This window comes from Rhea americana, unplaced genomic scaffold, assembly GCF_003343005.1.
Source record: "Rhea americana isolate MKP2758 unplaced genomic scaffold, rheAme1 scaffold_66, whole genome shotgun sequence".
NCBI classification, from domain to species: domain Eukaryota; kingdom Metazoa; phylum Chordata; class Aves; order Rheiformes; family Rheidae; genus Rhea; species Rhea americana.
In genome coordinates this window covers 3,074,446-3,101,781 of record NW_028186823.1, presented here as the reverse complement: position 1 = coordinate 3,101,781, position 27,336 = coordinate 3,074,446, and the positions used below count along the sequence as shown (strand labels likewise).

Sequence of the window (27,336 nt, the reverse complement as noted above, 5' to 3'; positions counted from 1 at the left end):
TGTCCAACCACTTACTGTTTCTTTCAAAAAGAATTATGTTTCAGTTGATGACCATAGTGCTCCATTTTAGCTCCTGTGCTAACATGAGGTACAATGTAAGTAGAAAATGCATGCTGGATGTTTTGTTTTCTGAAAGTGATGACATCAAGGAAGCAAGAACTATTTCAGTTTATAAGAAAAGGGATTCTGTGGGTCTCTGAATCTAGCCTCCATTTCTACTTATCAGTCTCTAACTTGCATAACAGATGTACAGATCCGTTGTGTAAATAAGCTTACTGATCATGAGGGTGAATTTGATGGATTATTTTGAAACAAAAAATCTTCTAGTTTTAAAACTAGCACTGGCTAGTCTCAAGCCTGTCAGTTGTTAATGCTGTTTCTGTAGAAACAGGTGCACACAGAATAATAGAAGGAGATGTTTATATTGAATCATGAGTGGATAGGGCCATCTGCTTTTAAATTTCTCTGTTGTTTATATTTATACATTGTATATTATCACCAGGCTTTTTTTTTAAAAAAAAAAAAAAAAGTCTGGTGCACAAACAGAATTGTGTTTTTAGGCTTTTATCTAAGATGACCAATAATGTAAAAAGCAGCCCTAGAAATGTTCTACTGGAATAAGTAACCAATAATTATGTAGCATGTATATGGACTCTTCAGGTTGCCTTTTAATGCTTTATTTCTGGACCAATATTCCATCCCCTTTAAACTCTCAAATCATCATAGAAAGCATGTATTGTCATTAGCAAAACAGATTTTAACAATCTATTACTATAACTTCACGTTTCAGACATCTAGTATCTTTCATACATTACCTGAAAGAGAAAAATAGATCTTTTCCTGTTTCTTTGGATCTTTGTGTTTAAGACGACTTTAGAGGTACTTTGACTAGCTTTCCATTTTTATTTAAGAAGCTAAACTTAGAGTATTTACATAAAAAGCTAAATTGGGAGTTAAGTAAACTGCTAAATTTAGAAGCTTCCTTTGTTGCTCAAACAGTGGATGTCAGAATAGAAAGCTAGAATTGGATGGAATATATCAATTTTAGTTGCCCAGCCTTCAGAAGTCTTGTATTAAATACTTCTATAGAAAAATATAAATACTTGTTAATAAAAATGCAAAATGAAATAAGCACTAGGTTTCAAGACTTGTGTTAATCTATTTCATGTGCATCAGATTTTAAACAAGATTCATTATGAAAAATAAGTGACCTGGTCATAGGAATAACTTTGATATGTTTACAAAGCTCACTGTGACTTGAGAGCGAGCAAATCAAGGAAAGACATTTGTTACAGCTGTTGCTGACCTTGGGCTTGATACTTAACCTAATCTTTTCTCAGTCTGAAAAGCAAATATTCTAACCTGGCATAATAGTCTTCTTACACTCGTTACATTTGGAGGAGTATTCATTGGAGTAGCAATCAGTACAAAGTAGATGGTCCTCTTTTGCAGCAAAGGGCTTGTCCACCAATGAATTCTTGCACTGGAAGCAGTGGAAACATGTTTCATGCCAGTGCCGGTCCTTGTAAGACAGATCCTGTAGAATCCAAAACCACAAAGTAAACAGAGTGAATAGTTTGTACAACTGGAAGCTCAGCGAATGTAAATATGTCCAAATCTGAATCACAGCCAGGAGTTAAGGCTCATTTGCACAGCTCAAGAAAACAAAATGTTCTGATGAGGATGAACTCATTTTGATATGATTACCAGAAATGGCTAATGACAACTTTTGTCCCTCTTTCAGTAGGCTTTTAACAAATGTAATTCAAGATAGCCTTCACTTTTTGTATGCCTCAAAGGAGTAACTAATTTTGTTTAGGTATTTCCTTTGAGGAAAAAGTCCTGGTTTTGAGTTAGATTAGGACTTGTTAATCTTATAGATATAATTGACTGCCCCCCTTTGCCCTAGCTATTGCTGATTTTAGGTCATTTCATAGCTGTGCATTGCTGGGCAAAAATCGTTTCCCAAATTAATTTCTGGCCTTTATTTGGTTCAGCAGATTTATACTAAGTCTAGAATTGGCCTGATCTCTCTTCCTTTTCTGTACAGGAACTATTTTTTTTCCAAGTTTTATTTTTGTTTTACCTGTGTTTTAAGTATGAGTCAGACTCCTTGCTACTGCTGCATACAGATTCTTTGCTGTGAACGAACACACTGAAAAATGAGACATCACGTTGCATCTGCAGCTATTGATTCAGAATACTCTGTCCATGGGATTAGCATTGGCATCTCAGTTTTTAARATGTACCTGAGTTTTCTCCACAGGTATTTTTATTATTTTTTAAAAAGGCCCTTCTAATATTGTAACCTAAAGGAATGGACTCTGCCTTTTAAACTGTAACAGTTTTCTTGGTACTTCAGACAAAACAGAGCTCAGATCATTGAGAGAAAGGATGGGATAATAGACTTATCTGTTGATATCTCCCCCTAAATATGTAGGCTGTCAGTCTGAGATGTGGGTGTGGGGGTTGATATTGTCATAAATGGGAAGTATAAAAATTGAGCAGAAATAATTGCTCAGGTTCTATCTCAAGATCTACTGTAACTTAAACACAAGCACTGAATTACTTTGATTAACTGAAGGGAAAGAATGAGCTGTAGGATGTCAGAATTTTTTTAATCATATGTAAAGTAAGACATAAGCAATGTATACTGTTCAAACTTATTCTTGCCTAATCTACTGTATGGCAGTTGAGCCACAGATAACTTCAATTTTGCGGTCTTAGCCCAAAGCAAGCAAAAGATTTTGCGGATTTAGGTTAACCTGAAATAAGAAGAGGTTTCGTCTGCTGGAGCCTTGCTCTCATGAGTAGCTAACAGGAAAAACGGAAATAATTTTGCATAGCTCACTTGATAACTATAGTAATTTCAATGAGAATTTGAGCTTGTAATAAAGGATTCTTTTGTGAATATCTGCTCCACTCRCCTCTATTTTTTCAGTCATTGTGAGTTAGCATTGATGCCCCTTATGTCTTTCATCTCTGAGGTTGTGCTCTGAGACAGAAGTTTGGAAGTTACTTACATTCTTTTTTCTTTAAAGGAAGTTGAATATCCTAATTCTGATCTCAGGAATAATATTTTCAATGTAAAAATGCAATGTACAGCGAACTCAGAGTTTTCTAAAATGTGAAATTTGTCTGCTAGAAAATGGAATGACAACAGATTTGTTTTTCTTTCTCTTGTGAAACAAAAGGTATTCATTTTTTTGCTGCCTTTCTCCTCTTTCTGCGATATTCTGCAAGGTATGTTTTTTCTTTACCTCCACAATTGATATGCTGATTTTTGCTTTGTCTTGTTTTATCAATAAAAATAAATCTCTCAAAATGGTGTATTTATTTTTTTTTAAGAAGAGGAATAATAAAGACAACAATTAGGGATAGGTCTTAATAAAGAAGAGTCAGACTTATGATAGCAACTTCTGTAGACCTTAGCTGAGTAAGTTAAAATAGCAGATATTTTGTTATGGCCATTATCCTACATATGTACTTGCACTAGCATCTTGTATTTTAGTGCATATAATAGCAGTGAAAATCATTCTTTTTCCTACACAAGATACAGGCTTATTTAAGCAATCTTTAGATAGTTTGGTTGGTAACAGCAGACACTGCCATTGAATATAGAGGTTCACTTAGATATCTAGTTTCAACATACCTGCAGCAGAATATTAGGCAGTGGAAATGATTATTGTTTTCTCTCTCTGGGTCTGTCGCATCTAAGGATATGACAAGGAAGTTTAAGGTATGGATGAAGCAGTTTCTGAACCATCATTGTTCATATGTCAACGTAATAAAGTCACTGGAAATCAGGTTTTGTTTGCTTCAATATGTTGTATATCTGCTGAAACCTTTGGCTTGTACATTAGTTATAGATATATTAATTTAGAAAAGATTCTATGCTAGAGAAGTTGCATGTGCAAGGATGATTTCCAGCTTCTTTGACTTCTAGGCTTGTCAGCACTTATGCCAAAAGAACATCGGGTCTACTGTAGGCCTGTAAGCTCTAGGTTATGCTAGCTGCCTGTATCCCAGATAAATCTGTTCCAGCCAGCAGAACAGGATACAAATGATATAAAATTAATTTCTGTTCCTGTTTATTGCAGAGATTTCCAGGAAGAACGAATATGGAAAATTGCTATTGTGGATCCAAAGCTGGAGTATATCCTTAAAATATTGATGAGTATAACCTCATAGCTGCTTTATAATTCTCTGATGCATACCTTAACTGTAGTTCTGATGCAGCCTCTTATGTTGCCTACATCTGCAGAATGACTTTTTTTCTTTTTTTTTTTTTTTTTTTTTTTTTTTTTTTTTTTTTTTTTTTGCAATCTATCTATGCACCTATCTATCAAAAGTGACAGTCGCATGCTCTTGTATGAAACGTGCATACGCTTTCCAGGTAAGAGGTTTACATATGCAGAGATGCTCATGGATATGGATCTGTCCTGTATGAGCATTTTGGAGCTGAAGTGCAGAGAGTTCCAGCCCAGTTTCAGATGTGTTACTAACAAAAGTAAAAGGGAAAGAGGGCAGTGCCTGCCTCTGCAGAGCTGTGATAAAGCCTGCAGCAGAATTTGCAGGGAGAAGTACAAAAGGACTGTAAGAGTGTGGTATAAGCAAAACTTAGAGGAGATCCTATATTTTCTAAAACTTTTTAGTCACCCTTGTGCAATTTGTTTGAAACTTATGATTTTGAAAAGCAGCTTCCCTTGCCTTTTAAACACTTAATTTTACTTTTGCTTACTTACATAATGACATCCTCCAAGAAAATGTTGTCAGGTTGGCCACTTTCAGCATTAGTGAAATCATGATTTGTTTTATAGTTTTCCATAGTTCTGTGTAGCTTTGATTCAGTATGGTTTGTTGGCCTCTAGGGTGGGACAACCTGTGACTTCTGTTTTTTAACTGCAAAAGCCACAAGACTGCAGTTACTAGGTAACTGGGTTAGGCATAAACTCCTTATCTCCTGCAATGGTACTGCATACTACTCCAGCTTTACATATCTAAGATATAAACTTAAGTCATTATGTATTATTACCCTTTCCCTTGAACTGACTCTCAATGGGGACCCAAGAGGAAAAAGGAGATTAGAAAGGTAATTACCAGAAGAGTAACTGTATATGTTTTGTTCATGAACGAGAAGTACATCAGGCTTTTTTTGCTTACCACAATGCTTCTATTCAGAAGGTTGAGCACAGGAAAAGGAGTACAACAACAAAAAAACTGTATAGATTTTAGGCATGCAGCCTCTAGAAGAACACTTAATATATTAGACTGGTACTTCCCTATCAAGAAGAGTTTAGAAAAGGCAAAATTAAGTGACATGGTATTGAACTCAGTATTTCAGTGATCCGAAAAGAGATGAAAGTACTTGTCTTTTTGTCCTGCTATTTCACAACTAGTCTGATACTCAATAATGAACAGAAAAAGTGTTGCAACTCAGCACAGGATTTAAAAATTAAAGACAAATCATTTCTCCCTTTCCTGCTCTACATTACTAGAGGCTTTATCCCTTGTTTAGTTTATATGTAGGACTGACCTTTTTGATTCATTTTTGGGCTACATATTGACACAGTAGCTTTATATCACAATCCACTTTTAATTTCATTCTCAGATTTCACAGGGAGAGTTTTCTCCTCCTCCTCCTTGCCAACACCAGCTTGTAGCCTGCAGTAAATGCTGGATTATTGCAGGTATTTCCTGTATTTGTGATGGTTTATGTGCCAAAGAGCCTGCAAAGAAACTGCTCAAAAAGCCAAAATCAACTAAAAGTCACATTTAAGCACTTAAGCAAATGAGAACATAATGGATGGATTTCCAGAAAGAATGCTCCTTCTTTCAGGCAGCTAGAGGTGCGAAACAGTAAGTGTAGTGAGCATTCACGAGAGACATAGGCTATGAAATGCCAACCAATTATTTTAAGAATAAATTTCCATTAGGACCTCTGGACATATGGCTAATGTGTAATAGCTGTAAAAGAAATGACATAGTGGTTTTCTCCTCTCTGCTAGTGCCTCTTACCACTCAGTATATGAGGTTTTCAATCTGCCTGTGAAAGTTTCATAAACATCAGCTAGAACTATTTATAGTTAACAAAATGGCCTAAATTCAAAGGTATAATTAACACTAAGTTGTCATTCATTTAATTCTTTTGTAAAAGAATGGCATTTAAAATGAAGAACAAATCAGTTATTTCTTAGTTACATTCCCAATTAACCATAAATTACCATTTAAAAATTGAAAGATAGTGAAACAAATTTTCCCCTGCTTTGAATTCAAAGAAAGCTTGTCTTCAGACTCATGTCTTACGACCTTTCTGTGCTATGGTTGCTGCGTGGGGTAAAAGTCTGGCACCAGTTTGACTCTGTTAGAGCCAATGCTATCAAAGTTTGACTATTACCAGTGCTGAGCAGGCTTAAGTTTAACTCAGATGAGATGATGCTGTGCAGCAGTGCTGATAAACACACCAAGAAAAACACTATGCTAATGTCAGAGATGGAGAGCTGGCTCTTCTCTAATCAGCAACTATTTTACTTTGATATAACTCTACCAGCTGTAGAAGGGTTGCTCTTATTTTTATCACTAGGAATCTTCTGGGTTTTTTTTTTTTGTTTTGTTTTGTTTTTTCCTTTGTGATTATTGTCACCCAGACAAGTAAGCACTTAAGACGTTATCAAAGCTAATTCTTCGCTCACAATTAAGGTAGTACTTTTTTCCTACTCGTACAGATAAGAATAAAGAATCCAGAGCTCTAAATCTTAATCCTGCTCTGTAGGCTCTTGTTTTACAAGTTCTAAAAAGCAGTTGTAGACTAACTATATGGCCGTTCCTCAAAAAGAAAATTCTCTGCGGGGTGAAATTAGGAGCATCTCAACTGCAGCTGGCTTCCCAGTTCACCTCTCCCCAGTGTGGAAAAACAGTGGTGGCCTAGAAAGGACTCCCAAGGGAGAATATGGTGTGAGAGTTAAATGGAGTCTTTGGGGCTCTGTTGCGAATGTGAGGGTGGGTCTTCCGGAAAATAGAGAGGCCTGAATGCTACACTTTATGGTATCACTGTCATGCCATTAAATTTTAGTTCTGAATTTTACAGCTATATAAAGACTATGTTAGAGCATGCTAAATATGAAGCCCACTCCTTGTACATACTGTAAACGTACCAGTTTCATTCAAGGTACATTTTGACTTCTTTTTTCAGGGGAAGATTCAAATATTTTCAGACTTGTGCAGTACATACATCCAACGCATAATAAGATATATAAAAAAAATTATATGTGTATATGCATATGTGTATATAGATAAGTATATATACATAATATATGTGTGTGTGTGTGTATATATATATGTAATGAGAAGCAGAAACATGATTTTTTATGACTTTGTGTTTCATGATTGAATTATCCTCAGTCATATTGTATGCAAGCTTTAACTAACTTTTGTTGTGGTTGAGGCATTTATAAGGTTTCTCAGATGTGTTCTGGTGTCAACTACTGTAACTGAAAAACTACTGTAGTTTTTCTCTCAGTGGGAACATTAACAGGATCTCTTTTTTCTACCTAACTATGTGTTTATGATTTTTTTTCACCTCAGAAAATTTATCAGAACTTAATAAGTTTGGAACTTTTATCCACCTATCAAAATTTGGTTAAAATTAGTCAACAAGATCAAAAACTACAGGGTAAAGGATGGACAGGCATAAACAGTCACAGAAACAAAAAACAATGCATTTATTTTTAATACACTTTTCAACTATTTAAGAAATCTTTATTCACTATCTTGTAGTTGTGTTCTTCAGATGTAGTTTTGGTTCTTTACACTTATAAAATATGGTTATATTAGAAGCAATTAGTTTTTTTCTACTTCTGTCTGCTATTAGAGTGTGTTTTGTTTAAAAACTCTGAAGACAAGTTATATTGGATAACACCCACACGCCCTAAATCCATAAATCTGGGTTGAAAAGTTCAGCCTGATTAATTCCTGAATACTTTGTCTGAGGTTTGTTGAAGCCAGTCCAAGTTTTGAAATTCTTGGATGTCAACACATAGAAATATCTTCTCAGGGGATTAGAAAAAAGACCCTAAAACAAAGTATGTTCTAGAATGGAGCAGAAATGTTTTGCTTGTTCATGTCAGTCCGGCTCTATTTTATGAGCTGTAGAAAAGCTGGCACTGTTATACCCTTATACAGATTATTGCCCGTTCACATCATGATGGTGAAACATCCACCTTTCTAGGCTTCTGAAAGAGGCTTTTCTACTGATTCTCCAGTAGGATGAGATGGATTGATTTGGAAGACATAAGAATTGGATTTTTCCCAATCCAAATTACAACTCTGATTTTATAAGCTAATAGCAGGCTGGTAGTACCAGTAATAGGGACTACCTGTTGTTTCTCAAGCTACAGCTCGACAGTATAGGAAATTAAATGTCAGTTCTTGCACCAGTCAAAAATCCCACAGCCGCCTGATGGCAATTGCTATTCTAGTGAAAAGTCACTCTGCCAGCAAAACCCGTGGCCAACTTTGAACAGGTCAGACTTTTACATGCTGGATGAGGTCTGTCTGTGGCAGTCCAACAAATGCTATACTGCATCAATCAAATATCATCTGTCTTTATTCAGACAGCATAAAACTGGCATGCACTCCAGGTGTTCTGGCTAACTTAAAGGAAATGCAGGTGGTTATACCCTGTTTGGGTCAGGTAGGTGTTTCCAGGTGCAGCAGTGCATAGTACAAGCAAGCAGGGCCTTTGGTCTGCCTCATRCACTATCCTTTGCAATCTTTAGTTAGGCTCTGGTATCATCAGTCTGCATTTAAGATGCTAATTATTCTAAAAGCGTTCTAACTGGCCAGTTACTCAGGTCAGTGTTAGCCAGATTTCTGTTGTTCATGATTTGGCAGCTTTTCTGAGCACATACAGGAATCTCAAAAGAAAGTATTATACATATGAAGTACAAAAATTGGTAGGATTCTGAGATGGTCTTTATAAGCCCACATATAGCTCATTAGGACTGGGTTGGATTCAGCACAGTTCTGATATCACAGGTCTTGTTTCTTGATGATACTTGAATTATGGTCACTGTAAATCCTGCAGTGGCTTAGCCCCCTCTGGTCCAAAGGGGGACAAAACTGACTTCTGCCACCTTTCCAGGTACAAGCTGGCCCCAAGGACAGTTTGATCATCCTAATGAGTTGTTGATGCTTTCTAACATCAGATTCTTATGGCTTGCTGAAAGAGAGGAATGCTTTTAGCAGCTCCTCTACTAACATGCTCAGTAAGTTAGAGAAGTGGGGAAAAGCAGATATAGGGGTCCAGAAAGCATGTTCTCCCCACAAGAGAAATCCCTAGATAGCTATTAAGAACTCATGGATCCTTCCAGCTGATAGCACCCTGTCTCAGACACCTGTAAGGGCTCCAGCATAATGACAATGTTCATCTTTAATGATACATTAAAATGTTACCTGTGAACAAAATTCACTAAATAATCCCTAAATTAACTTTGGGGAAAACAGAAGCATCATCTATGTTTGTAATATCACAAGTTGCATTTTATACCTGAAAACCTTTTTCATGCTTCAGATTTTTTCTGTTGCTGTTGCAGAGCATCTGTTCTACTCTCTTGACTGCAGTTAAGAGGCAACTGTTGACATCTAAAGTTAGGTGAGATGAATCCCATACATCATGCCCTCTAGCCAAAGGTCCTGATAACTCATGACACTCTTCCCTGTGTCTTAGCTTACAGTCTTAGCTGTATGCGAAGCAGGCAGACCAAATTAACAAACATTTGAAAATTTGTTCCTCAGCTGCTTCCTGAGAGGTGCTAAGTACCATCTGTTCCCATTGGTTCCCCAAAAGTGTCTAGCATTTAGAGGATCAAATCATTCCTTCATCCTGTTAGTGAATAAGATGTTAGAGGATAAGCACTTTCCACATAGAGGCCTTCCTGTTTGTGCCCTGGAGTATGAAGACAGGTGCTCAGAGCTAAGGGATGGTGTACTCAGACTACTCTGTCAAGATTTCTGTAACAAGACATAAATCCAGCATACCTTGCAATCAGCACCTATGGGTTTTTTACATTCCTCGCAGGTGTTGGAGTAAAGGCTTTCATAACATTTCACGCAGTAGGGACTGTCCTCTCTCAGGATGTATTTCTTACCAAACAAGGACTCTTTGCAGTACTGACAGTCAAAGCGTTCAGTCATAGTGGTGTTTGGAGTCCGGCTATCCTGCTGCAAAGACAAAAGCAGTTTCAATTCCAGCTTGTCACATAGTACTTCCATTTCAATTCAACTTTCAGTCAGATAAATCAGCACAACAGGAAAAAACTGGGCTATAAACTTTGCAGTGCTGGATGAAGATGGTAACCCATCTACTTTAGCCATCATTGACCTATCTTTTACAAGAGCCAGTACTGGAGACCAAAGAGTAAATGAATAAAACCTGATTGTGAGGAATTTGCATTGGATGCATAAGGAGTATAAATTTTAATCTACAGCCCCCAAAGTGAGGAACTACCTCTGTAGCTAACAGAGCAAGCCAGGCACCTTCAGGTGAGGAGCCAGCATGCCTCAGGAAGGAGCAACATTTCTCCCGTAAGGAGAGATGAAGGTTTGCATTGCTGGTAGGCTTTAACTATATACAGGTAATCAGGCACCACTGGGTGTACTGGACACAGATGAGAACCAGCTACCCTGGTGCAGGTGAATTTCAAATAATGTTTATGGAAAGGGAAAAGCAACTAGAAGAAAAAACAGCAAAAGATGTATCCACTTCTCTGAAACAGGGACACTTGCTATTTGCTCCCTTTGTGTTCTGAATCTCCAGGGTTTTCTGGGCGCACACACAAGCAACAATGATACAAATACCTTTGATTACTTGCCTGAATGTTTATTATTGCCTGAGACAATTTATTTTGTGTCTGGGTTTCAGCAGAGACATCAGTATTTTTCTTTTCTAAGGCTTGCAGTGTGTGTTACACCGCAATCTGCTCAGCAACTATAGCAGGAGCAGGGCATAGCTGCCTCCTGATGAAGTGGCATTTCCCAGATGGAGTGTGCTCTACCTGCATTCCATGATCTTTACTGCTTGCCTGGCCTGATCTCTGCTTTAAGCCAGATTTGATCTATAAAACCTTAAATACTTTGAGTACTAATGGTTTAAGTGGCTACCTCTGTCTTTCACACCCATATGACATTTACAGCAGCTGCAGTCTTTCTGCCAACTTCAGCCCTCTGTTTGAAACAAAAAGTGGTTACTTGCTTAGTGTTCTTGGCAAAGGTTCCTTGATTCTGGAGTTTGTCCTCTTGCTTTGGCTGCAGGAGTTGCCCTCAGGGCATTCTGAAATTCTCAGTTCCTTTCCGAGGTTTCAATTTCTGTTATTTTCTTGTATTCCCAGTAGCTGGAGTTTGGTTAAGGTTTTAGGGCACTCTGAAGGGGAAGAGTTTGCACTGCTAGCCTATGTACCATATYTATACTTCCCATGAGAGAGCTAGAGAGAACTTACTTTCCTTCAAGGAGGTAGAATGTAGGCAGACCAGTATAAACTGGTTTTTGTATGCATGACTGGAGCAGAGAGGACTGATAACGTTGTCGAAATAGTCATTATGCAGGACAGAAATCTGTAGCTTTTTCTCAGGCCTTATTAGACCCTTTTTTTTTTTTCAAACAATAGGATTTGGTTGCACAGTCAATTTCAAGTATTACAAAGATGAAGTGTGAGTAGAGGCTGTTAACAAACTTGCACCTTTCACCTTTCTTCAAAACTGTTTTTTCCAACCCTTATTTAGAAGTAGACATGTGATACCAAGGAGTGAAAAATTTCTCTGTGACTGAGATGTGTAAACCCCCAAAACATAAAGTGTGATTCCTTTGAAGGTTTGTATCATTTCTGTCCATCATTAAAAGGCAGTTAAATGCAAAATATAGAAGTGGTTTGTGATTGAAAGCAAGGACTCTTCCTGCAGAACTGGGTGCCCTAGTGCCTTTGTTACAGGGGGCTTCTTCTCAAGTGTCGTTATTTTTTTTGTATTTTCTTCATAGGAGCAGAGGCAAGCATTACTTAACAGTCACTGCCACTATTTTATAAAATACAATGACACTTGTCCCCATGTCCTGAAAGGGGTCTGATTTTGTTAAATGTTCTCTAAGACTGTCACACTGGATTGAGCTCCTTTTATAGCAAGGAGAGACAGACCTCATTTCTATGTCCCATTCAGATGTAGGGGGAAGCTCTGCTCTGTGAAGACACTAAGGGGGCAATTCTGGACAGGGTTAGAAGCACAGCTCCAGTAATCTGGGAAATTAAAAGATGAGAAGGAAAATTTTTCCCTGATCTACATTTTAAAGTTAGTTACCTAAACTTTCACTGGATTTGGCACCAATTTCATACCAATATTTCTTAAAGTTAGAGATTCAAGTCTATGTGATTTCATTCAGAAAGTTAGAATCCAGAGTGAAGTATCCTCAAATTCCAGGCAGTTCAAATCTGAGTGTGGGATTCAGTCTCACTATCCACTAATGATATTTTCATGTTATTTAATCTTTTCTTTCTTCTTCAAAGGGAAGAAATTAAATGTAAAATAATCACAGGTCTTCCTAGTGAAGAATTAGGAGGAATGTCAAATGAATCACTTCACTGTTGTCTTTAAAAAAAAAAAAAAAAGGAAAATCATAGTGAGCAGCGTTGGTTTTGCCTACTACTTAGTGAGTGTGGTCCTTTACATTACTAGTCACTTGGTTCATGATATATGCAAAAACCATGCTTAGGTTTAGTACAGGTTTTATGCGTTGCTTTGAGCTTAAAAGCCCCAAAGATTTTCGTAGTTATGAATTGACACAAAACACAATGCAGCCTCCTTGACATTAATCTATTTCTTTCTTTTCTGTTTGATATTTGTTGACTGTAAGCTTTGTGGAGCCAGAGACTCACCCTGCTTACACCTTTGTGGTACAACAAGGTCTTTAGATTTCATCACAGTGGTCATTTTATATGTATGCTGGTTCAGACTGCTCCTAGCATTATCATAAGAAATTGCTTTCTGCCACAGAGTCTCCCTCCTACAACATTAGACATCTCAAAGAAAACATCTTTCCATTTCATACCCAGAAGAGAAGTTAAAGCTTATTCCAAATGTTAGCACTACCCAGATGGTGTCTTTCAGGAAGTAAGAACTGTTACAAAAATTACTGAAAAATAAGTAGTAGCCTAACTTTAAAWTTATGCTTATTTTCCTCTTCTTTCCCTCTCCTCTCAAACAGACTCATTTTACTAGAAGTAATTACTGAAGTTATCATACTACCTCATATATATTAGGACTGATAATGGCTTTAAGAAAACATCTAGTGTTCCCCCATCCCATTCCAGTATTGACTATGGAAGAAGGGACTGTCTGCCCTAATCTTGTCTGCTTTTTCCAGCTACGTTTTCAAACCTAGTAAGGGATGTTCTGTGCATCTCTTAATTTCAATACCCCTTTTAGGGAGTTGATGAACACTGAAAAGTAAAGACTCACTCACACCCACAGACACACTTGAGAGAGAAAAGAAAAAGCAAGGAGAAATTGTCTACGAAAGGTAGGAATCAAATTTTATTTAGCAAAAGGAAGCTCCTATGTCTTATTCTAATGGTACATGGAAATACAGAATTAAACCCCTGTAGAAGGGATTTGGTATTGAACTCAGTGGGGGTAGGGCTTTACCTATGTCCTGAGAGCAGGATATTCTGCTAGACACCTGCACAGGAAATAAAAGTTCTTTGGAGAGCCCCAGCTTCCCCCAACATATACACACACATCTCCCGTGTGACTTTTTTTCCAAAATAACTGTGCACATGGAGAATTCTTCTATCTGTTTATTTTACTTCCCCGAGAAAGGAAGATGTTTGTCTGGCAACTCTAGTGACATAAGCCATGCAGGTCTAGAGCATTTGGAAACAATTTATGCTTATGTTCCAAAGGCTAAAATACAGATTTATGATGTCCTTTGCAACTGTGAGCTAGCAGATCAAACTATGCTCCTCTTTCTGGCAAAAGGTGATTATTTTCCCGTAACTTAGCAGCTATTGCCACATTCATTATCTGTCATCTTATTGAAGAAACTGCAAGCCATTATTCTGGGAGCTAATCATTTTTCCAATCAAAGACATGATGCCATGCAAGGGGAAAAAAAAAWCTAATTTTTTTTTAATGTACTTCAGGAAGAGAAGAAATCACCATTTGCCAGGAGCACTGTCAAGGGAAAAAAAGTGATAAAATATAGTCAGAATTCACCTGAATTTCAGTGCTTGCAACTGAGCTAGAAGAGGTGCAAACCACAAACACCCAAAGCAGTCCTATATGCACCAGGTTTAGGTTTGCATGAATGTGTTAAGACACTGTAGCCCTCTTTCTTTGGCTGTTCAGGTGTAGCTTATGTTCTGCTTCATGGGATGCATGCCAGTAGACACTCTGATGGTGGAAATGAGAGAGGAAAGGAACTCTGAGTTCTTGGAGTCTAGCTGGCTGGCAGGCAGATGTAGCATCTTTATGTTACTTTAGTGCCTGATCCTCCAGGGGACTATGTTAGCTGGTGTGCTCTGGGCCAAGGAGAGCCAAGCCAGGTCCTGCCAGGTGAGAGGTCTGCAGAACCTGTCAAAAGGTTAGTCTCAGTTCAGCATCAAAACCCCTAAATGGCTCAGAAAGAAGACCACAGATATTTAGGAAGGAGTCTTGGTTCTCTGCTTATGGTGGGGAACAGTAGCACTCCTGTAGCTTTGACTCAGCATTGTGTCTGTATTTTCACAATTAATTTGCTATATGGAATTTTTGGCAATTAACTTTCCCTGTTTCCAGGGACAGGGAGTATCTCTTTGATTCCTTTTCTCCTCAGGCACTTAACACTTTTCAGTTCTCCTGATATGATTAATTCTACAAAGCCACTGAAAAGTGCCACTAGAGCTGAGACAAGGGGATGGAGTTGAGCTTCTAGTGCAGAGAGGGCACCTGGGCTTTGCTGCTTGTCAAGCTACTGAAGAGAGGAGAAAGGAGCAGTCCTGTGCTGGGCCTTCTAGTGTCAGCACTGACCCCACACCTCCCCTGGGCAGCAGGTGTGAGGGGGATGTTGCAGGGGTTATCTGTAACTAGCTGTGGCTCATCTCAGCCTTCCTCTCTAACTGGGGAGGGAGAGGAAGTTGGACTCCTCTGGAAGTTGATGCAGAACAACCACTTCTCTCTACACTGACCGCAGAGACTTATCTTGTTAAGCTAAGTTGGTCAACACAAAAAGCTGAGATATACAAAAAGTATATCTGGCTCCTGTCTGGATTGCACAGTCAGCCTACCGTGAATTGGAAAGTATGCTATTTAACAGGAAGTGTTTCTTACATGAGAAGGTTTAGGTTTCTAATGTGCCTAGCTAAAGTAATCCCAGTTATAGTAATGGAGAAGCGACAGTCCAGCTGTGGCTTCCATGTAGCTTGCTATGTTTGGCAATCAACAAGGATCTGTTTCGGTTTAGAGTTTTTCCAGTAGTTGCTACAGATGCCACCGAAGAGATGAGCACTGATACCTTGACAGTGTGTCCCACACAATTTACACTATGATTTTCTGAGGTTGGTATTGAAATGAATAGAGGATATATGGTGTTACAAACATTCCTTTATAGCTTTCAGATACAAGAGGAGCCTATTTAAATAACAAGGAGCATGACTCTTAAATCGATCATAGCACAAAAAAAGCACAATTAAAGCTGAAAGACTTGTTCTTATTTTCTGTTTTAAAGCCACTTGAAACAAGTGTCTGTCTTTTTCTTGTGAAATAAACAAAGGCTTACTCAAAAGAAAGAGGTCAAATACTTGCCATTACTTAAGCACAGAAAGGCATTTCTAAAAAGAACATTTTAACAGACGTTGGAAGGTGGTAGAAGGTAAAAGTGTTATGAGATTAATAAAAAATATTGTTATTTCCATCTCTACCTTGTGGAAATAATGTGTATGCCAGATAACTGCAGGGACTAAACACCAGTGGAGATATGGAGGAAGAGATTTTTTTTTTTTTTCCAATAAGGGAATTGCCTATTGATAGCAATGCAACTAATCCCAGGGAAATCAGACCCAGGATAAAAATATCTAGAAAACTTCAACTGCTACCATACAGGGAAATATCCAAATTCTCCTGTAGTTTTGAAATCCTGCATAACTTGGCGTAGGACACAGAAATAGAAGAGTGTCCCAAACACTGTCTGTTTTCTTCTGTCTGGAAAGGCTAGAAGCAAAGCTGGTAGGATGCTATGGAGGAAGAATGCTCTGCTGTTTGTCCAGGCCTTTAGCAAAGCAGCTCTAGGTCTTTCTGTCTGTTATGGTTTACAGAGACAAGACCCCAAGAGCCCCTTCTGTCTAAGATGGTGAGTGTGGTGCTTTGGAGGATCAATTAATGTACGTCTTTCAGTAGCTGTATAAAGCTACTGTGTCAGTAGGCGCCTCAGCACTGTGAGGAATCTAGACTTCTGTGTTGATCTTCTGCACCTTCAGCTTTCCAAAACAGGACAAAAGAGGATAGTTAAACCTTATATGTGTCCACTGGGCTGGGCTCATCCTGGGAAAACAGACTGATTACCTCCTGGATGAAAAACAGTTTGGTCCAATTCGTTTGTTGAGTTGGAGCAAAGAGAACAGCTGTTAATGTTAAGTCAAAATATTTATGGTGCATAAGAGACTTAGGAGTGAACACAGAAGGACAAAAGAAGCCTGGGGACAAGGATGTAGACAAATTTTTTGTGGAGAGATCCCTTTAACCTTAGAGCAAAGAAGGTGCACTGTAGAGACACACTGCATAATGTGCAGTGTAGGAGGAAGAATTGGTAAGAGGTGGGACCATGGACTCTGGAGAGAGCACTGGTCTAAGTCCCAGGAATGCTTCAGAGTAATGACAGAACAGGGCTAGGGAAATGGTTACAACTATTTTACAGTTTTATTTAACTTACTGCTTTTATTGTGCAAGATAAAGTAAAGAGTGGTAGGTTTTGAACATTTTGCCAGTGTTTGCCAAAGGTCTAAAACTTCTGCTTGACAACAAAAAAGCAGCCCTAGGGCATGTTATACTAAGGCAGATATACTTACAACTTTAAAGTTGCAAATTTGCTGTGAAAGGGAGAGACATTAATCCTTATGTCAGTGCTGCACTCCTTACATTCCTCTTACTATGTATTACTGTATATTCAGCAAATACTTGGCAGTCTAGTTAGTATTACACAATGTAATACACAAAGGTAAGTGAAAATAAATGAAATTATTATCATAATTTTTCACCTGCGTATTTTGATATTCAGCCTTAAAAGAAACCTCTGGTGGCTTCTAATCCAACCATATATATAGAAAGAGCTAATTAGTATTGTTGAAATATTAATGCTTCAGTGGCTGTCAATGTATCAAAGATTTATTTCAATGAAACCTGTCATTATCCTGCCATTTCACACTCTCACTTGGGATGAATCTGCATGACAAATAACTGTGCATATGCAAATGAAAAATTAAAGTTGCACAATTAAAATTAATCAGTCTAAAATGCAAATTATGAGTTCTCCAATCTCTGAAGTTGTGCCCCAGTGAGGGAAGGTGACTGCCTGGATCACTATCCCATCCAGAGCTTCTCTGAAGATGCTGTGGACCTATTTATCCAGCAAAAGAAGGGTGAGCTTCAGATCAGGTTGTAACTAAACTGTGGGATTCTGGAAAGAGTGGGAGTGTACTGGCCAGCAACAAAAGGCATTAATTTAGTTTTCATCCTCATTTGCATAGAGAAGATGACATTTCCTTTAGCTGACAGTGTTAACATTTATCCAGTCCTTAAGTTCTGTATCTCCTGAAACCTGTAAGGTGAGGATAACAGGATAAGARCAGATAAGAGACTGCTTGGCTCTCAAGGCTCAATGCAGTAGCGAGCTAGAACAGGAATCACTGCTGTGAATATAAGTCTTTACAGACTTCTTTCCTTCTTTCTTTTCTTTTTGGATGAAATCGTGAATTTGCAGTTTAATACAGCAGAAACTGTCACCAGACCTTACAGTATTAGAAGCTGTACTTTGCCACCAAATCTGCTTTTTACGCTCATGATTTTTTATGCATCCTGATAAACATGATGGGAACCTGGAGGACCATGTTGCTAGTTCTGCCTGAATGTGAGGAGGAATTTCTTCACTGTGAGAGTGACGGAGCACTGGCACAGGTTGCCCAGAGAGGTGGTGGAGTCTCCTTCTCTGGAGATACTCAAAGCCCGCCTGGATGCAACCCTGTCTAACATGTTCTAGCTGACCTTGCTTGAGCAGAGAGGTTGGACTAGATGATCTCCAGAGGTCCCTTCCAACCCTACCAATTCTATGATTCTGTGATTCTATGATTCTATATGATTCAAGGAGCTGCCTGAAGTTTTTGTAARATGTCCACCATTCTTATGCGTCCTAGTTGGGAGTTCTGGTGTCTATCTGTATGGATAGCAAAGATGTGATTTCAGGGAATGGTASCTCGACTTCCCTAGACTTCCTTAAGAAGTTTCTTATTTTATTATTTTAATTTGAAACCAGGGCCTTATCTATATCTAGGTCCTTTAGCTGAGAACCTCAATTGCGTGCTCTTCAAGGTGGGAGCTTTTAGTATACAAACAGTTTCTGACACAGCTATGTGATAGCTGTGGTGTCATAAAAATAATGATTATCTGCTATAAAAAAATATATTTTTGTAGTGAATATGTGGTGCCTGCATGTGTAGTGCTGCCAGTTCTCTTAGGAACACATTCTGCAAAAACAAGAATGTTYTACTCCAGCATTTCTGTCACCTCAGGATCTGCTAGGCTTTCTCAGAAGACTTCCAGAACTGGTGCTTCTCCCAGGCCTTCTCTGTCAAATGGAGATATCAGGTGTGAACCCTAGATATGAATTTGCAGCAAGAGTAGCTTGTGTCCTTTCAGCTACCCCATTCACCTCAACCACATGTTGTTTCTCAGCCCAAAGGATATCCCCAAAGATATCTATATTATGGCCAGTATAAAACATAGTTTTATTGGTGCTCTAGTCAGATTTGGGATACAGACAGAAGTCCCACTATGTCAAATGGTTGGAACTGAGTTTTCAATAAATCTACGGCTTAGTAGTCTTTTTTAATTATTTTTTTCAGATTTTGTCAATATACACAGGCTATACTGATAGAGCAATTTTTAGAGTTGATCCTTTCCCCCAGTTATATGTGCAGGGACAGAAAATTAGCAGCCATTTTTATAAAATTAAAAAAAATAAAGAATATTTTTCTGTCTCCCAAATCCAAATATCTGAAGCATTTTGAATGATCACCATTTAGCTGATAAAAGGCGCAGAAGATTTTAGCTAGAAAGCAGGGCACTCCATAAATGTATGAACAGATGAATACAGATGAAAACARGAATCAAAACAGAAACTGAATGGCAGCCTCAGTTATAGCATTCCTTTACWGCTGGATGCATGTTAGGATCTAATAATACACGGTATTCTCTTGGTACTTTTAGGACAATTCCTATTTAAGACAGTGAACAGATATGTATAGCCAACAACAAATGTTATAACTGGTGACCTTGAATGTAACAATCAATCAGCAATCTTAGTTAATATACTTCTAGATAGGAGTCAGGGGAGTAGCAACAACAAAATGACTGCTTCCAGTATATAGATTTTATTAGGTTTGCCTTCTTGTGRTTATGTCTCTGTATGCAGCAAGGCTCAAATCTGTGGGTCATCTACTGAACTAAATAAAAGCTGCATCTCTTTAGAGATGCAGAAAGTTTAGTACAAGCATTAATGCAGACCATGAAAGTTAGTATTACCTCTGTTATGTACACAGAGAATCCATGATAGAGTCATACATGAAGGACCTAGGTTATTGTGGCTGCACACACATACACATAGAGRGAAGCATGAAAGGAAGGAATTCAGGGCTATTTATTGGGATTCGTGTTCTAATTTAATCTCTCCACRTAAAAATAAGAAATATGAGGCTGATGGCTCCCCTCTTTTCCTGTACAAAATCTCTCCCTCGTGTCTGCTTGCAAATAGGAAARGCTACCTTTGTTTCATGTGCATCTGCTCTTGCTACCGTGCAAAATTCATCCTTTGTTGAGCAGGAAGTGTGTGCATAAGTGTAAGAAATCTAAGACCCAAGCTTTTACTTTTTATGACCTTCCCAGTGGATTACATACACAGTACAATACTGTCATTAAAAATAGTTAGAAGTGAAATGACCCAGTGCCTCATCAGCTCGCTGATGTGTCGCTTATGGACGGACCTGCAGCAATTATTGCTTCAATAAGAAATTCATCTTTTTGTCCTCTTCACAACCCTCGCTGTGTGCTCGGGAGAAAGGGGGACCAGCAACTGCTCTCCCTGCATCCATATCCAGCAACCCACAGGGGCATTAAACATCCCCGTCCCTCTCTCTGTCTGCACCTTTTGTTTAAAGCAATACCTTCAAAGATACATTCTGTGGGTCCTGGGGAGGGAGGGAGGAAGAAAAGGGATATTTACTTACAGAGCAGTAGCAGGCAGTTAATGTCACCTCCTGGACCAAGGACAGGGGGTCACATCCATTAATAAGTGTGTAAAGAGCTCAGTGGCCTGCTTGCAGAGGAGAGCTGTACAGCTAGCCAGGGCTTTCTAGTGCCTGTGAAGAGCAGCTCTCCTGATTTCAGCTCTGCAGTCAGTGTTGTGTAGAAACAGGCTGCTGCCTTCCTCAGCCTAGTGAAACCCCTCTGTATCATTTTACCATATAAGGAGACAAAAGCATCCAAGACACTCATTCTTTTAGGCTCTCTGCAGCTGGCACTCGACACTTTCTCTCTTCCAAGGGTGTAGATACTCCCCCCTCCTAAACATGCTGCCTTTGTTGGACCCCTTCCTAAAATAAGACTCCCCCCTCCTCCAGCCTTTGTTTTCCTAAACCCCTGATGCTTATTAATAACGTAGCTTTGCTAAATCCGAGGGCTCGGGGTTTACAGAAGGAAAGGTTTTACAGCAGCTCAAGCACAAACATTTCTAAGTCTCTTCGCCTGGCTGAGAAAATAAAGTTCCTGGTTGCAATTGGTATGAGGCTTTATTTGCCTTGGTTATTTAGCCTGCTGTAATTTAGCCCCTTGCCCAGGGAAGGGTGAAACAAGCTCTCTCCCCTCTTCTTCATGGAGAGGTGCATGTTTTTASCAGGAGCAAGTGTGAAGGCTTTTCTTTATAAGTATTCAGAGCCCATTCAYGCTTCTCCCCACCCTTCTCTTTTTCCAAGTCCCCCATAGTGAGGAGGAAAAAGAAGAAAAGCAAGGGAAATTAATGAAACCAAAAAAAGCCTTGTGTAAAAGAAAGCCAGAGGAACAGATTGTCTCAGCACATGCTCAGGACCCGTTGGAGAGCCCTGCCAGTGGGCACATGTTAAAGAGAGGGGGGAAGCGTTAATTCTCCTATGACCAGGAACTAATTTTACTGCTACAAAATCCAATTTTATATATCGACCATTCTAGCAGAAACACATTCTTAATCAAAACAGTGAGGGTCCTGGGAAACCTTCTAGAGGGAAGAATTGGGATCTGAAGCACATGGAAAAGGTTTTCTCTCTGCCTTTTGTGGGGTAGAGTGGGGAGGCAATTCAATTTGGTAATTGTTGTATGTGTAATGTTGATGTCTGCCAAAAGGAGGTATGTTAGATTGAATGCTTTCAACCTTAAGAAAAGCTAGTAGGATAAAAATGTAAAGCCCGTTAGCCTGAGATATTGCTGCTGTTATTTTGCATCCAGATGGAACAAAATTATCCAATGTCCTTTTGTGCTGGACATTGGGTCTTGGTACCTGTCTGGGCAGTGGTGCAGATATGTGTGGTGGTTTGCTAAGTGTTTCTCCAGGAAAAAGCCTTATTYCAGAATGCTGCCTTCTAGTCACTGTCCCCTGGTACACCCAGATGGTTTCAGATTTGGAACTGAGATGAAAYGTGTTAGTCAGTCTCAGCTCTACTTAAAATCTACCCAAAGCCTGTGCGGGTACAGACACAGTAAAATGATAGGTAAGGGCCTAGTTCTTACGTCAGGAGTAAAGCTTCAGTCCTTAGCGTTGCATTTAAAAAACACAGGCATTGTGCCCTGGAGGGCAGACCGTGGATGTATGTGGGACTACAGAGTTTGATTCCTGGGCAGTTAAAGCTCATTTAAATCACAGCTGCTGCAGTCTGCAGCCACACATCCCTGGCTCCTCCCTTATATTGACGCTGGCACTGGAAGACGAGCTCAGTCAGCAAGTTAGTGGTTTTCAGAGCGCCCTGGAGCTGCCCTGGAGCTGCACCTGTGTCCTGGGAGAGCTGCTGGTTTTGTTTCCAGCTCTGTTGCAGGCTTGCCGGAAGCTCTTGGACAAGACATTGCATTTTTTTGTGTTCTTCTCTTTCACCATCTATAAATAGAGAGCTCAGGACAGCTGAAATCCTGTGTGAGGTGATATGAAATTTGTATATGCAGAGGACAACATAATACAGAATATTAATAATAATGCTTCTTTCTTATTATGTTAAACTATCACATAGTGATAACAGTAACGATTACTTTCCATCTTAGTTACAGTTCTTACCTCAGCTCTAATTTAAAAATGCCTGTAAAAAAGAAAGATGGGCCCCAAAGGTGATTAGATTCCTAGATTAGATTCCCAGATTAGAAATCAGTTTACTTTCAGGCCCTTCTAAAACAAAATAAGTATTCCTAACATGATATTGGATTTTTTTTTTCTATTTCCATGATATGTTCATTTCCCTATCCATTGGGAGCCACCACAGAACCTATGTCAGAGATCTTCTGATCAGACCTGCTGGAATACAGTACAGCGTTGTCCGCAGTTCTGAGTTAGAATATATGCTGGCTCTAGCTGAAGTCATTTTACTTAACTCTCTGGGGCCATGGGTTGCCCTTACATGGATAAGATCGTTTTTGTCATTTCGGATTTAATCTAATGTCCATGAGTCCTGGAAGGCAGAATAGCATCTCCCAATTCATAAGCTGATGATTTGTGGTGTTGTGGGCTCACTAGTGGACCCARTGCTCAGCAGCCACCCCACAACGGGATATAGCTCTTGGTAAGTGCAAGTTACCAAGCAGTTCCTCATCCCATGATGTGGAGTGTGCATTGTATCAAACAATACTAAGGATTACAGGRAAGCCTCTGACCTCTTATCACCCTTTGGTTGGTCCAACCCTGCTAACACCAGCTTTTTTTCTGACAGGCAAACATTTTTCGGTGACTGGCAAAACCTGCACACCYGCTTTTCCACGAGCATCAAATCAATAAGATACCAAACTTCCTTACTTCTTCTGCTTCCCCCCTACTATTATTACTACTACTATTTTTCAGTCAGGAAATTACTTGTAAGTTCTCCCTGTCACACAACTGGTTGTTGAGAAAGATTTTTACATTATTCCTTTGTACTGACTGTCATTTGCCACTTGTGATGAGATGCCAAGTAATCTATATACAACCCTTCAGTGAAAAAAAAAAAGAGAGAGAGAGAGATCAGTGTTTCCAAGTTCTTTGGATTAGAATCGCTTCCTCATCTCCCAGCAAGAAGTGACTCTTCCAGGATTTTGATGCTTTTAAAATTTCTTTCTCCCCTATTTCAGCATCCATGACCATCTGTGTCCTTGGGCTAACCTTTCTCTGCTTTATTCTCGTGTGTACATGGCCCTATGTTATATCTCACAAATTGCCCCATCTATCACCCCCTCACAGGAAGCAAAGGGAACAGCTCAAGCTCTGTCTTCAGGGTAAAGCTTGAAAGAGAGTAGCTGCTTTTACTGGCAGACCACACCAATCCTCCCAGCTCAGCAAAGTGCTGAAATGGGGTTTAAATGTAAGCGGGGTTTTTCTGCTTCCATCAGCCAGAGCTAGCRTAGTTTCTCTAGCTAACTGAGCTATACAGGGACATCTGTTGTTTATTATATTGGGTGCAGACCTTGCTGACGCTGCATCCCTGGGGCAGGTTACCATTATGGGTTGGAGACCCATCCAAGGTTTTCAMAACATGTCTGGGAACAGGGTGTCTCCCTGCCCTGTGAGGGAGGAAGCTGGTGGAAGGGCACCTCCAGGCCTGAGCTGAGCATGGGGAGATGGGGAGGAAGGGGTAGGAGCTTCTCCTTGCGAGGAAGTTTGGATGGCCCATTTTCGTCTTTTCCCCCTCCCCACATCATTGGTTTTCTGAGCAGCCCAGAATAGATCAGATATCCTGAAGGCTTCAGAGGAAACATTGGAATGAAAACAGTGGGCAATATTTCTAAAAAGGAGCCTAAATTTAGAGTTAAAAAATATAAGTACCATTCAGTGCCATCCTGTGATTTAGAAACGTATCATATGGCTTTTATATATCTTGTATATGTAGCATTTAGGTCACATATATTGCTTCTTTTTTTTCAGCAGTTTGTGTATTTTAACAGATGGAATTTTGACATGGAGAAAGCCATACTTCACATATGGGAAACAGAATGGAAAAAAGTACAATTCTCTTACTAGGACTTCTCAATGATTTTACTAATCCTTCAGAAATCTCATTTCAGCTACTGGGCTGATGCCCAAATAACTACCGACCATCTAAGCACTTATCTCTTTTTCTGACTGAAGAGATTCAACAAAAAAATAGTGAAAAGGAAAAAAATGACTGGGAGTGGAATATTTTCCCCAGTTTGAGTCAGAGAAATCTCATGTCTCTGAAGGGGAAGGGAAGATGGAAAGCTACACTTTAGAATTTGAAAATTGCTAAACTACTGATTGATTTCACTCACTACTATTTTATCCTGGAATCTATTACATTACTTTATCAGAATTCAACAAGTCCCTTTCTGATGCTGGAGCCTGTGTAATACAAGCTTCCATTGAACACGAGAGAGTCCATTTAGGAGAACTGCTATTTTTGGCACTACTACTTAGGAAGTAATATACACTCACGCAAACACTGCATTTTAGTTCATTAAACCTAAAATAACAGCAAGGCAGTATTAAATCCCAACTAGGATATTTTCAGATATGTAGTTTTCTCCAAGCATATCAGGAATATGCAAAGTATAAGTAGATTTGTTTTAGTGTATGTTTTATGTCCCTATTCAGTCTCCCAGCCATATCTCTTTCTGTAATATTCTGATCTTCTTTTCTTCCTGTAAGATGGCTTAGGGACTCAAGTAGAAATATGCTGCAAGTAAGAAGTGTTAAGAGTTTCACAGACTCCAGTGAAGAAGTAACAGATACCTTTGGACAAGCCATTAAATCTAATTCAGTTAAGGCATTTAGGGAACTTCACATGAACTACAAATCTGTCTGCTTTGGTTTGATGCAAAACTTCTAGGAGGGTGCAATGTAAGAAGCTTAATATTTTATAAATTCTTAGCTGATCTGAAAAAAAAATGTTTCTGTGTTTGCTCTCTTAATGTCTTTGAATAGTTTCCAAATACAGTCTTTTAACCTTTTTCATCAGGGAATTTAGATAAAGGTGGCAAGGCTCAGTAGCACTGAAGAACTTTTATTTCTACATAGGATAAAGTTCCCTCACTTTAGAATATTTTAAATTCAATATCAACTAGTTCCTCAGAAGGCTTCAATACTGTCACCTGACAGCTAAGCTACATAACATTGACACAAATTCAGGGCTAATTCTGTAACAGAATGATCTGGAATGGTGCTGAAAACTGTCTGGACTGTTACAGTCAGTTCGGGCAAAAGTTTTGTTCAGTTTTTCAAGAAGTTAATCTGGGCCTTCATTTGCATCCAGTTAGCCCTAGTTCCATTCACAGTAATCTGCTTCCTGGAAAAAGTTGTCTCAAAGCAAATGTGGCAGTGTGACACCAGTCAACATGCAGTTTGCAGTTATCTATGTGATTACCCCTATGCCTCTATCTCCATGCACAACTGAGGTGTAAAGACGATTTGTAGTGGATAACATAGGCAGAAAGACAGCTATATCCTCACTGCTTGAGGTTTCTCCATCTCATCAATGGTGACAAACATTGATRGACAGAGGGGTGTGAATTGTGGAGATCATAGAGGAGAAGAGCAGTGTTGCTTGTGGAAAGGTGGGGACAGAGCACATCAGAGGCAGCTTCAAGGAGCAAAACAGGTTTTTAAGGAATTGGTATCAGAAATCTCTCTTGATGATACTTGAGTTTCAGCAGTTTGAAAGGCTGAAGCATCACAGTTCCTTCACTGGGCAAGTAGCATTGTCATAAGAGACATCCCAAGACCKCATGGATTCAAAGGAGGCCGTAAGAGCCATTGCAGTGTAAAGGAAGCCAGCTGAATGTTTCCCAAGCAGCACGTGTTCTGCACTGTGCCAGAGGGCCAGCCTAGAGAGACYCTGGCTGGGATGCTGTGCAAGTGAAGAAAAAATTCAAAGAGTTGCAATGAAGGGGGGCAGAAAGCAAGAATTCTCTGATGTTTAATATAATCGTTCTTCCTTTCCTATTTTTCTTGCTATTGTTTCTCTCCCCCCACTAGGGAATGGATGGTGCCTCTACTTTTAAGGAAGTGAGAGTGAAACACTGTGATATTTTCCATCCTCACCCTTCTTTGGACTGATTGAACAAATTGGTGCAGATGTGACAAAATAATGTATCTAAAGAAAAAATGAGCCATGACAGAGTTAATCTTTTCACCTGAGGTGTTCCACTTCACCATGAAGGAGTAAAAAGAGAGTCAGAAGTTCTTCTTAGCATTGCAGTTTGACTCCTCATAGCTCTAAGCATTCCCTCAAACCCCTAAAATCCATAGTTTGTTCATCTGTAACCAGATGAACAAGTCCAGTGGCGCATTTTTGGAAATGCCTAGGGAGCCAGAGACTGGAGTTTCTGAAAAGAGCTGAGCAGTCTTTGGAAATGATAATCCTTCTAACACTAGAGACAAAACAAGACTTGAATATAAACTCTGATATTACAGCTAGGAATGGGCATAACAAGACATGAATATAAATTCTGACATTACAGCTAGGGATGAGTGTTTTGGTGGGAAAAGAAAGATGAAMTACTCATACCCATCAGACAGCATCAACTGGGCTTTATTAGACAGTCTTACAAATGAGGATGAGAAAGTAGGCTTGTTTTCTGCTTTGACCCCCAGTGTATTCTTTCCGTATGTGGTAAATCCATATCCAGGTAATAGTACAGACACATGAGGAGAAACTGTTGCCTCTTTCCTTTCCTGTGAGTTCAGCTCAWTTGCCATGGTGGGCACCTAGTATGACAGATGGCAAGAGGCTTTTGGGTTTCCTACCACTGTGGATGGAACATGAGCTGCCAAATTACTGCAGAGTTTGCGGTAATTATTGTTTTTTCAAGCTGGCAAATACTACCCTTAAGAGT

General features: G+C 39.2%; 1 protein-coding gene across 1 annotated transcript in view; it reads right to left on the bottom strand.

The window, feature by feature from the left end:
• FHL2 (four and a half LIM domains 2) overlaps positions 1-27,336 on the bottom strand; it is a 44,446-nt gene that overhangs the window by 4,792 nt on the left and 12,318 nt on the right. The window contains exons 2-3 of the mRNA XM_085320853.1: positions 10,039-10,221; positions 1,363-1,537 (exon numbers count right to left, since the gene is read on the bottom strand). Coding sequence (XP_085176979.1) covers positions 1,363-1,537; positions 10,039-10,194 — 331 coding nt within the window. The 5' untranslated portion in view covers positions 10,195-10,221. The remainder of the gene's footprint in view (positions 1-1,362; positions 1,538-10,038; positions 10,222-27,336) is intronic.